Source organism: Macrosteles quadrilineatus, unplaced genomic scaffold (genome assembly GCF_028750875.1).
Source record: "Macrosteles quadrilineatus isolate MER2022 unplaced genomic scaffold, UCM_ALF_1.0 Scaffold_6__1_contigs__length_79288215, whole genome shotgun sequence".
Classification (NCBI taxonomy): domain Eukaryota; kingdom Metazoa; phylum Arthropoda; class Insecta; order Hemiptera; family Cicadellidae; genus Macrosteles; species Macrosteles quadrilineatus.
The window spans coordinates 68,091,708-68,104,163 of NW_026542599.1; the positions used below are offsets into that span (position 1 = coordinate 68,091,708).

Here is a 12,456-nt window from a genome sequence, read left to right on the forward strand (position 1 = left end):
TATGGACCGTTCCCTTCAAAATCGTTAAAATTGCCAAAAGCGTCAAACACACAAAAACAAAATCTGAAGCTTGTATTTGTGTTGTGGCGTGACAAGATTTACTTTACTAACATATCCTCCTATTCTGTCAGAACAACCGCCCAAGTTTTACTGAGCATCGTAACACCTACACATCGTCTCCAGCCATCCCAAATTGTTGATACTTTATAGGGGAGCATATTATACCTTTTATAAAATAAAGACAATAATTTAAAGAAAAAAAGTGAGCCTAAAAATAATAGAGATCTTGGTCAATAATTATACTACCATCAGAGTGTGCTATAAATGGCTGTTATCATTTTTTACCAGTTTTATAAAGCCAAAATTTGTGTGAAATTCATTGCAACATAAATGTCACAATCATCAATCATAGTATGAAAACCAAACGAAGGGAAGTGTAACTTTGTTACTACCATTCTACGTGATGTTGTTCAAAGGTTTATTGCGGACATTTTCCATCACGATGGTAAAAAACAATACACAACGTTTTGGGATCTGGAATCTGATCCCGTCCTCAGACGGTACAACTCGCGTAAATACAACGACACTCGTAGAAGTTTTTAAGGCACTCACCTAAAATTTATACTCGTGTCGTTAACACTATCTTTACGCGATCGTGCGTAAACTATTATTTATCAGTCGGATATAGTCAGTCGTATATCGCAATACCGCAGCAAAAATTAAGCGTTGACTTAATTATGAGATCTGATTTTCCTCTATATTGTCTGACAATAAAAGTAGTCCGCACTGTGTGTGGTTATTCGATTTTACTAAACATTTATGGAATGTCCGTTCTAATGTCCAGGGTTTAATGTGGCAGACGCTGATATAAACAGTCGTGTTAATACGTTGTCTTGAGTTGGGAAATCGAGTTTACTTTCGAGAATTCACTGACTAACAGGAAGGGACCGGATGATTTAAAAATGAGTAAATCTTGAGCGACAGAGCGGCCCACACACACGTGCATGGTTCACCGTGCAAGCAAGCTGAGCTAGTGTGTGGGGAACATCGTGCAAGCACGGCTTGCATTGGCGTAGCACGGTGGAAATCTTCCACATACACTTGAGCCTGAGTGTGGCCTGTGACGTCCTGTTGTCCACACCGTTCAGAGCCTGTACTTTTATCTTAATAATATTGCTGTTTAGTGTAATTCATGATCAGAGGAAGAAACCCGCAAGAAGAAGTTGTGGACCAAAGCTATGTTGAAGCAGAAGAAGTATTCCGACATGAGACCAGTAGCGGATCCAGGGTATGATTGGGGGGGGGGCAAGTTTGATTTTGTATGGAATACCCCCTATCCCAGCAGAATGGGGGTCTGGGGCCCCACCCACAGGAAATTTTGGATAATCTTACTGAAAACTCGTGTTTTTAGACAATTTTGAGACTGAAAAATTATAATTTTTTGCAATTTAAATCTATAGTTTTTTAATTAGATTTATTTACCAAACTCTCGGAGGGGGGTGCCCCCTGTGCGCCCCCTTTGATCCGCCGCTGCATGAGACTACTGAGCGCGAAATCGCTCCTAATTTCGCAGACATTGAGCATGGATGACGAAATATTGATCATCAATTCACTCATCCATATATAAATCCCAAAGTACCCACGATTTTTTAGAAAACTACAAGTCACACCCCCATAAACCATATACTTAAAATGTTCGTCATGATGAAAACCCTTGAAATTGCCTTTTAAGGTCGTAATTCCTTTCTAAAGGGAACTTTCTATAGCCTATACCTAATGTTAAAATATACTTATGAAGTCAAACGGGGTTAAGCCCGTGGGTAAAAGCTAGTTTCAAATAACAAGAAATAAATATTGAAGCGTCAAACATAAAACCAAAAGTTGTTTAACTACTAGCACGTGGCGTGGGACTGCCTCCACGGCGCGGCGTGTCAAAAATTGAACTCGTCTTGATTTCCACCGCGCCATGCCAATGCACGATGTTCCCCACACACTGGCACGTTTCGTCTGTGCTTGTGTGTAGTGTGTGGGCCACTTGTGCTCTCATTGGGATTATAAGTAAATCTACGTTAAGTCTATTTCGGATAAGGAAAATGTACACTGTTACTACTGTTGGAATGTTCTTTGGAAAGCATAGATTTTCTGCAAGATGTGAAGTGTCAGTTTTCGTATAAATTAATTTTTCTGAAAACTATCTTATAAAAGTATGTATACACAAGCCATGGATATAATGCTTAGTGAAAATCCATTTATTTGATGTTAAAAAATACAAAAAGTTACGTCCACTCATAAATACGACTGCATCGTATGAAATGAACGTTAGGTACAATCGATAACAAATCAAAAGCTGATGCAAGATTGCACTTTGGCTGAAGTTATAAGAGTTTGAATGAAGTGCACAACTAATACATGCATGACATTGTATTCAGAAAGGTAAATAAGGTTATTAAACTAAAAACACAATTATCAATAAATATAACAAAGTTTTACTGATAACCATAACAGAAACTATCTGGAACTTACACAAATGTGCTGGCTTAGAATAATAAATATTTTATAAGTTAACGTTAAAACAGCAAAAAGCATCGTAAGAAACAAAAGATTTACATATGGATTTTTTATAAAATAAAATCGGATGTCAATAAGAATTGAAAAAAAAAACATTTGGTTAATTAGTTGTTCCTCACAGCAAATTGCTATTAAATATAAAGGTTCAGTCGTCATCATCTTCTAGTTCTTGAAATCTCTTCTGAGCTTTTTTCCACAATTCGGCCTTCTTCTTCGCCTTAGGGTCAGCTACTGGTAGATGTACCAAGTCAGATCCCAACCCAACCTTATCTGGCCTCTGTTCGACCAGAACCTGCAACATGCAATGAAACATATGTAGAGAAAACAAATTTGACTGATTCTGAATGACATTCGCACATGCAATGAAACATATGTAGAGAAAACAAATTTGACTGATTCTGGATGACATTCGCACATGCAATGAAACATATGTAGAGAAAACAAATTTGACTGATTCTGAATGACATTCGAACGTTTTTGTACGATTTCGCAGGCGTTGTTGAAGCAGGCGTTTACAAGGGTTTGTATATTGTACCGATATAATGTAAACTATTGAACTTATGGAAGGCAAGACTTAGAGGCAACTACCAGAGAAATGTGGATAGACATAGTTAGGAGTCCACGGGATAAGTCAAAGTTACCTCACTCAATTCTACACTCATCTTTCATACTCAAGTTCTGGTTAATATACACACCCTACAGTTTCCCTGTCTCAACATAATGTAATGATAATAGCAGCAAATAACATGTATAAACTCCCTTAAAATGTATTCTAAAATACACATACCATTGCACAGCCTAACGAGACAATAGAACAAATTCTGAACAATAATTGGAGGCTAGAACAACCAAAATTACTGAATACAAAAATAAAAACGCCTCCTCTTATGTCGCTCTACTAAACCTCGATGAAACGATTCCAACAAACAACCCTATCGAATCCGTGGATGTAAATATGTGCATCAACGATTGAATCCAAATTTGGATTCTATTCGGGCTAAGCTTCTAAACATAAGACACACACTTAATATAAACTTTTGTTTGATCTCAACCTTCGGCACCAAAGATATCCGCAGCCTCGGCATTTACACGACGTTCCACTCCGCATTCCGTCGCAGATTACATTTCTGTTACAAAGTTGAACCATAATGACGGGACCAAGCCCACTTATTTTCTTATCGGACTTTTTCTACACAATGTATCGAGTAAATTATACACCGTATCACACGGCCGAGTAGACACAAACAAAACGTCGGACAGGCAATTTAGTCAGGCGTTAATTTCACACAATCTTCTTTGCGAGGCGCGGCGGTGGACGATGTATTAATTTATTCGCCCACGACCATCACATGCATTTACATTGTTGCAAGACCGGTCGCCGATGTGATCACTTACTGACTTTATGACTGCAAACGGTCACACAACGCAGCCTAAATTAGTATTTGGTTGAGTAGGAGGGTGTCGTTGCGACGGCTTCTGATTGCGACTCGTAACTTTCAATGGATACAATCGTGTCAGACTGCTGAGTTTTGCTGAATCTTAACAGGTAAACCGCGAAGGCAGGTTGTCCTGTTGCCAGCAAACATATAGGAAAACTAAGTGTTGAAACTGCAAACACCTAAGTTTTGGTAGATTCACTGTTACAAATATCAAAAATTAGGACGCGCCCTTTTTCATCTCAGTTGAACCTTGAGTTTCCTTATCCAATCATTTAATTTTAAAAATTCTTAATTAATCACGCACAAATAAATGCCAAACTATGCACAACCTACATATCAACTAAAAAGGCCAATCTAGTGACCAATAAGAACATTTCAAATGTGATGGGATGTAAGGTTTTTTCCAACTTTGGGATAATTTTAATGGACGTTCACGTAGACTTAAATTCTCTTATCGGTTCTATCACATAAGAAAACAAACCTTTTTATGGTTCGACACTGGAACCAACTGTTCCTATTCTTTGGGCCTAATAAATAAGCAGTGCATCAATTCTACTAACGGATTTTTCCAAAATTTTAAAATATGCCGGATTACTTTGTGTTTAAAATGACATTATTTTGGTAAAGTTTAGCTTAACAGAATGATACAATAAGCACACCTCATAAATTAAGTTATACATTGATTGAATAAGATGCAACCAACCACTGGATATAAAAAGAATCAGATGTATAGAAAGTTTACCTTAGAAACTAACTGCTAAATCATGAATCAATCAATAGTTTTTCGCAAGGTTTCTCGCCAAGACGAAAATTTAAATATCACAAACCTATATTGTGGTTGGGGGGGGGGAGGGGGGTGACTTTAGTTTTACAAAAGTTAATGGGTACTTTTGGATTGATACAATTTATAAAGAAGACGGCTATGTTTAAATAAATAGCTTATTAGTCAGTAGGCTATCACCTAATCCAGTCCACATTCTTTCAGTAATATCTTTGTTAAAATACGCACCGTGTGTTTGCGGCGTGGAAATCCAATCTTATTCAGTATTTAAGTATCAAAGAATCCAGCTTTACATCAATTTAATCAGTAACTTACGGTGTTAAAAGTCCTTACTTTACTAAAATAAAAGGACCTTTCCCAGAAGCGTGCGCGTGCGACGGGACTTACCCTACTATCCATACTCACTCGGGACGTCGTCAATAATTATTCGAAACGCGTTAACAGCGACTACAGGAATGCAGCCGCTGGTGCAGTGCCTGTGACGTGGTGAGTGGGAGTGACGGGCAGGTGTCGGGCGCAGGCGCAGTTTCAAGGTCATTGCGCGGCCTTGACTACGCATGCGCAGACTGCAGTCTCCACCCCCTCCCCGCCCTTCCCCCGCGCACGCAATATAACTGTCATTTCCAATGCAAATTCACCGACTCGTTTGGTTTTCGGGTCACATGAGAGGTTTTTACGTCTCGTGATGGAAAGTGTCTGTGGACAAATTTTTGTTAGGTTTCCCGTTAGACATTACAGTAAAAAACCAAAAGGGTAAACTGATTTTCACGATTATGATCTGTTTAAATTAGAAAAACTAACTACAGCTGGTCGATGGAGATGCGATATTTACTCTAGTATCACAATTTAATGCTACAACTAATTACGACAAATTTTTTGGAAGATTCAAGTTTATAAATACCACAATAATGATAGATTGCTAATTTTGTAGGTGGAAAACAATCATGAAACCACCAGTACAAATCCCGCCAATCACCAATGGACTTTTATCAATGTGATAATACAGCAACCCTCTAGGACTAGCCTGATAGAATGTGTAAAACAGTTCCGGGCTAGAACTAACGTCTTAAAAAAAAAAACAAAAAAACCTACTACTTGGGCATACGACATGTCAATCATTATTGTTGCATACGTGTATAGTGTTTTAATGCAATTTTCACCGACTCATTTGAGTTTTCGGACCCAATTCTCGAGTCTTTACTAATTATAACGAAAAGTGTCAGGATGAACAGTTTTCGTTCTTTTTTCCGCCTGCTGACAAATAAAATAAAATAAACAGCTAAAAGGGGAAATCGAATTTTAAGGATGGTATCAGCGACTTTTAAATACTGAAGACAAATCATTTATTCGGATCAGGTGTAGCCATTTGTATTAAAATTATAAAATGTGCCACTCGAAGAGTGTGCTGCAGTTCAATTTGCTCTCTTGGTGCTTGTTACTAGCGGTTGATGTGACAAAAAATGAATAATTTACAGTAGGTTGAACTTAAAGTTTGGGTTGGTTAAAAAGTTTAGGTATCCGACAGAAATGAGTAATTTGCATCAGCTATTTTTTTCGGTGGCTAAATCCAATTAGGTTTAGGTTATACAACATACTTGGATTAGGGCTCATTTCATAGAGTACCATGTATTTTGTGTATGCACAGATTCTTCGATCATCACCAAGTCGTAGTCACCGTGCTAGTTTTCCAGTCAGGTATTGTAAAGTAGATTTCCTCATTGAGGCAGTGAGGCAGTCATTGTGGCAGTGGTCGAGGTCTCCGAGAAAGGGACATTTTCGTGTTGGCTCGAGTCTTGTACGCAAATGTATCCAAGTAATAAATCATACTTCTTTACGGAGCTCAAAACCTTTCCAGCTGACCTGAGTGGTAGATCAGGTGTCAAGAGAAATGTTGATTTAAGAAAGTATTATACAGGGTGTCCCGGAACTCTCTACCAATATTTTAGGGCATTGCTCCTGGGTAAGAAACATACCTAAATATCATATTTAAATTGTCCGGAAGTCCTTAGTTACTCACACAGCCGCCATTTTGTTTTTTTTTTCAGTTATTAATTTTTTCTAAAGAATGGTTAAACATACGAAATGGAAACTTTGCAGAATCCTTTATGACAACTAGACAAAGCTACCAACAAATTATGAAGATTTTTCAAACTCATAAAACAAAATGGCGGCCATTTAAAATTTTTATAAAATCAACGGTTTTTGAGTTATTTAAGAAACAAAATTTTAAATGGTCACCATTTTGTTTCATGAATTTGAAAAATCTTCATAATTTTTTTGTAGCTTTGTCTAGTAGTCATAAATGTTTGTGCAAAGTTTCCATTTCGTATGTTTAACCATTCTTTAGAAAAAAATTAATAACTAAAAAAGCAAAATGGCGGCTGTGTGAGTAACTAAGGACTTCCGGACAATTTAAATATGATATTTAGGTATGTTTCCTACCCAGGAGCAATGCCCTAAAATATTGGTAGAGAGTTCCGGGACACCCTGTATATGAATGTTTATGAATTTACGGGTACAGAAAACAATCTTGTAAAAAATGTTACGTGACCACCTATTTCTTTCATACAATTTGATTCGGTTGTCTTTTTCAACGTGGAGTCCCTGCCGTCTTGTTCGCAATAATTAATTTTATTGATATAAAACTATTAAAGAAAAATGTCTGTATTTACCTGACTCCCTTTGAAACATAACAACAATCCGTACACAAAGATTTAGTCAAAATGTGTCTTGAAATAATCAATGTGACAAAATGTTTTAAATCGTAAACTTTCAATTCTCTTAAAATGAGCTGAAGTACTACAGTTGTGGTGTTTTAATTCTGAGCAAAGCGATTAGATTGTATAACTATAAGTTTAATCTCTGATCACTCCCCCAGTGCCCATTATTAAACTGAAGAAATCCACGATGACTCTTACCTCTAATAGAGTGACATTTCCATTTTCAACGAAAAAAATAACAGTTTTATTTACGTTTTGCAAAATTTGTATTCAGATAATTTGGATCGGAAACGTTTACAATTGGAATGAATTTAAGACACTTTTGAAAATTTCGTATTTACGAACGTCATTTGATTTTTTCAATCGCATTCAACTAACCTTTGTACATACACTACTCTCCCTTGCTACCTGTGCGGTCAGTCATTTGTCAGAACAGGCCTGTTTTTTAGGTGTTTAAATGTTTTTCATCTTTGTAATTCTTTCGTATTATGTTCATCCCTTACGAGGTTAACAAATTTTAATCAAGTACCTAAAGCTGACGATGGTGTTTTACCACCGAAACATGTACTAATTTGACAAAATGTGTTGAGCTGTGACGGAATAAGCAATTCTTACATTATAAACTTAATATTTTACAATAACGTAAATATCTTTTCGAACACATATTCGATTGATTTTTATCTCTAGGACCAAGTGACACAAGTGGGAAAATCACAAATGAATATTTTACAATTACCTCAGTACAGATTGTTTTATTTTCTCCAGCATGCCTACATGCGGCCTACGACAGTATAGCACAGTCGAGAGCTGTGAGCCAATAAAACTGACTGACATAGAGTTTTGTACCGTCAATTACGTTTACGGTTGCGTCTAGACTAGTTGATCGATCCGTGCACTTTGCACTACCAGTGATGTCAGATGTACTACATTTAACTGTGGAAATCGTTTGACAATTTACCCAACCCACGTGAAATTGGGCTAAAAGAAGTAATTTTGTATGATAGATGGTGTTCGTTAATTTAAATTTCAATAATTTTTCGGTAGTGTTAATTTTTGAAGAGTAGATTGATCGCGAAAAAATCGGTGAGACCAATAACGTGAAATGAGCTTTTCAAACAGACATGGTATTTAGTACGACTTTTAATGTGGATACATTTTAACTCCTAGTTTACAAATTCTTTAATATCGTGCTTTGTGTATTTATTACTGTTATAGGTATATCTGTGGTTTTGTTACTCACGCCGACAACACTGAACACCTACGAGTTTAGCTCCCACCTGGCTCAATGAAGCACCTACATGTTACACGGGTTACATACTATCCTTGCCTCTGCTTGTTGAACATATTCTGTGTTGTGATATTGATGGTTTCTTTTGGGAATTTGTAAAAATACTAAAATCGGTACCTGCGAGACTATTTGAATACATGTAATTTTGACATCAGAAAATAATGTATTACGGAGATTGCTATTTACGTATCCATTGCGCACCAGAGAGACAGAAAACTATGAGTGTAAACCCTAAAAGGAAGGCGAGAAAAATAAATTTCGAAATGCAATTGAAAATCCCATAGAATCTGAAATTCTCACAAATTGTAGATTTTGTTCCGAGCTCTTAATGCTATCATACTATTATTAGGACTATAAGTGAGAAAGTTTGGATGTTTGTGACAAGTAAACGCGAATACTAAACCGGCAGGGTTGAAATTTGGTATGATAATAGCGCACATTCCCGATTAACACTTAGACATATTCTTATCTCAAAAATCGTTTCGGGCTCCACCCCAGTGGCTCGAGAGTTTCCCATATTAACCTTATTAGTATTCATATTTAAAAAGAATTCTGGTATCCTCACTTTAATAACTTTTATAGGTACGTAATAAGCTGGTCTACCGACTGGAGTTCTTGAGACTTGGGTTCAATTTTGTCAGGTCTTGATTTTAATCTGTTTACTAATGTTTGTAGTACCGACCCATTAATAGGAAGACATGAGAAAACCCCATATCGAATATCCCACCACACAAAAAAAAAACTATAAATAACAAAATAAACAACCCTATTACAGTACAAACTACTATTTTTAAAACGCATGAAATCCGTCGGCTTCTCGGCTGACAGTGAAAGTGCAATAAATCAGAAAGTGCGAAATGGAAAGTATATAGTGCGTGCGTGGAGGGTGCTTTTGGCGGGGGTTGGGCGGGGAGTGTAAACAGCTGGTCGGATCAATGGGGCGGTCTAGACGTTCCACAGACGTTCAAAATCAAGGTCAAGTTCAACCCAGCCTCTACTCATTTGCATTTTGATTCTCTACTCCCCGGGAGCGACGTCATATTCGCCAGACAAAGAACAGTGCCAAATCATATGTTTCTGAATGTTTGTTTTACACCTCTGTGATAAGTTGAAACAATAAATTTTATTACTGTATTAATGTTACTAAAAATTAAATGTATATTTATTAGCTAGAGGCGGAAAATAAGTTCGTGCAATACTGCCAACATAATTCCAAACCACAGGGGGTGTCTCTGTAATATCCCTTTTCCACCCTACATTGTGACAGATTTTTACGATTGAAGTGTCATTTGCTCATCTAGCGCACCTGCGAATGGTATCCTTAGTGCTTTGCGACCATAGCCTTTGACTTCTTTCTAGAGGGTGCTTTCAAAGACCAATTTCTGCTGATTTGAAAATCAAAAGGGTATTGTATTATTCGTTTGGCCCCAGAAACCAGTTTTGAGACAAATATCAAAATGCGCACGGCCCCCACGTTTATTTATAATCTATGTTATTGTTACATCATTTCATTGTACTCTTGTAGTCAACTTTGTTGTGTACGTTACATATAAACATGCTATCTACTTACTTATAGTTTATACATCTTTACATGTCATTATTGTGTTTATTTTTGTCTTTCTTGCAAAAGACAACCTTACAAATAAAAGGAATCACAGTTATTTACCATTTTTTGATTTTATCATTCAGATTGTGAATCTTCTAATAATTTCAAACCAAATCTTGCTCTTTATTTGATGTTAAATTTAAACTTTTCCGCCTCGTTGCCAACAGGAAAGAACAAATTAGGTTATATCTCAAATCTTGTTTGTAGCATTTTTCACTACATTAAAACACCCATAACGTCCAGAAGAATTTCAACACTTGGTTAAAACTTGAAACTTCGAGTAAGCGATAAGCAGATGGCTTCGTGTGCGGAGGTAAATTTTGGGGTTCACAATATTTTAGAAACTCGAAAATAGTTTTCAAATCAATACGTTATCAAAAGAGCATAGCTTGAATACGCCAGACAGAATGTATTATTGTTTAATTTTGATGTTCGAGTTTCGGGATTCGACTTTTGGGACCAACTGTTAGTTATTTTACAAACACACATCCCAATAAACTAAGTAGTAAACAAACTTAGTAACCCATTTGATTGGGTGAAAATCTTTTAAAGGATTTATTATACAACCGTGGAAAACAATTGTATCTCGAAGAAAATATTCTTACTAATATTTATATTTGACCAGGGGGTAAAATCCCGGGGGTAAAAATCCGGGCCGTACATTTTGAGCTGACCTCATGAAGGGGGTAAAAGTCCGGAGGTAAAATTCCGGCCCGTAGACTCTTTTCTAGGTTATATAATATTATGTGTTCTGATTAAATTCACAACCGTGAAAATATACGTTTTATTCCACCTTTAATTTGTTGAACTGATGTGCAGCTCAAAAGTTCGCAGCCCGGAATTTAACCCCCTGGTTAGTGACGTCAGTTTTGCTCAGGGGGTAAAATTCCGCTACCCCGGAAAAGTTGGTAAAACTATAAATTATCGAACGCTCACATTTACCATACATAAACGTCAAAACTTTAGCGAATCCATAATACAGATCGACCAATAGCGTGCATACCCACTAATAACCATCAAATAATACACACGTTTACTTATAAACTAACAACACTGAAACCATCAGAGCTTTACATTTACGCAAACCCCAACAATCCATCAGTTTAATATTCTATTACCAAGTAAATAGGGTTTCGCCCGACTGGAATAACGCTTACGATGGAGTTGTCACTTCAACACGTGCACAAGTTAAAACAGATTGGACAGTGATTAAAATTGAGTCTGTAAATGTACATTGTACAAGTCCGCAATGTACATTACCAGCCCGTGCATTCACGGGTTTTACATAATGGATTGTAAGCGACAGAATGCAACCCAACGCGACCATCAGCTTTGGAAATTAGAAAATTATTTTCGTGGGGTAATGCAAATTGTGGCGGGCTTTGACAGCATATTCGCTATCTGATAAAAATATAGACTGCACTATGTGTTTTAGAGGATTAGTTTACATATGTCCCAGAGTAAAAACTGGTTTAACATATTCTGATTTACCTGAGTGGTGAAAAAAGTTTACGGTGATCATTTGAAAAAAGTTAATAAAAAACCGTTGGCAATTTTCAAGATTTGAACCCGCGCCCTAACCTCTACAACAGCCGCGACTAGCCAGTATGCCATGCAACTTCATTTTCAATCGATCAAGTTCTACAGAATAATATTCAGCACAGAATTAGTCGTAAATACGAGAAAATCTATTGTACTAATTCGACATAATTAAATGTCAATTTATGTCATTTCAAATCTCACTGATGATACAACTTCGAAATAAACTCTCTTGCAATGGAAACTATTTTTGTGTAAGTTTGTCATCGTTAGTTCGATAATTAATATAAAAATCGAACTAACGATAACAAACTTACACAAAAATAGTTAAGGGAAAACATTTGATACCTATATCGTTTAAAGTACCTGCAAACTTCAATTTTAAAATTGCTGTAAAAAGCGATCGCAAATGAAAAACTTTTGACAAGAATTCCTCGAGATGACGATGAAAAACGAGATATTAAAGTCGGGACATTAGCAAGGTTGGGGCAGATGGTCGGGACAATTAATATCCA

The 12,456-nt window shown here is 36.6% G+C and overlaps 1 protein-coding gene across 3 annotated transcripts in view; it reads right to left on the bottom strand.

Moving 5' to 3' along the window:
* Positions 1 to 2,463: 2,463 nt before the first annotated feature.
* The window catches only part of LOC128996538 (angiogenic factor with G patch and FHA domains 1), a 57,427-nt gene continuing 47,434 nt past the window's right edge, over positions 2,464 to 12,456 (bottom strand). For all 3 annotated transcript variants that reach the window (XM_054421925.1, XM_054421928.1, XM_054421927.1), the window contains one exon: positions 2,464 to 2,860. In XM_054421925.1, the coding sequence (XP_054277900.1) occupies positions 2,714 to 2,860 (147 nt within the window). In that variant the 3' untranslated portion in view covers positions 2,464 to 2,713. The remainder of the gene's footprint in view (positions 2,861 to 12,456) is intronic.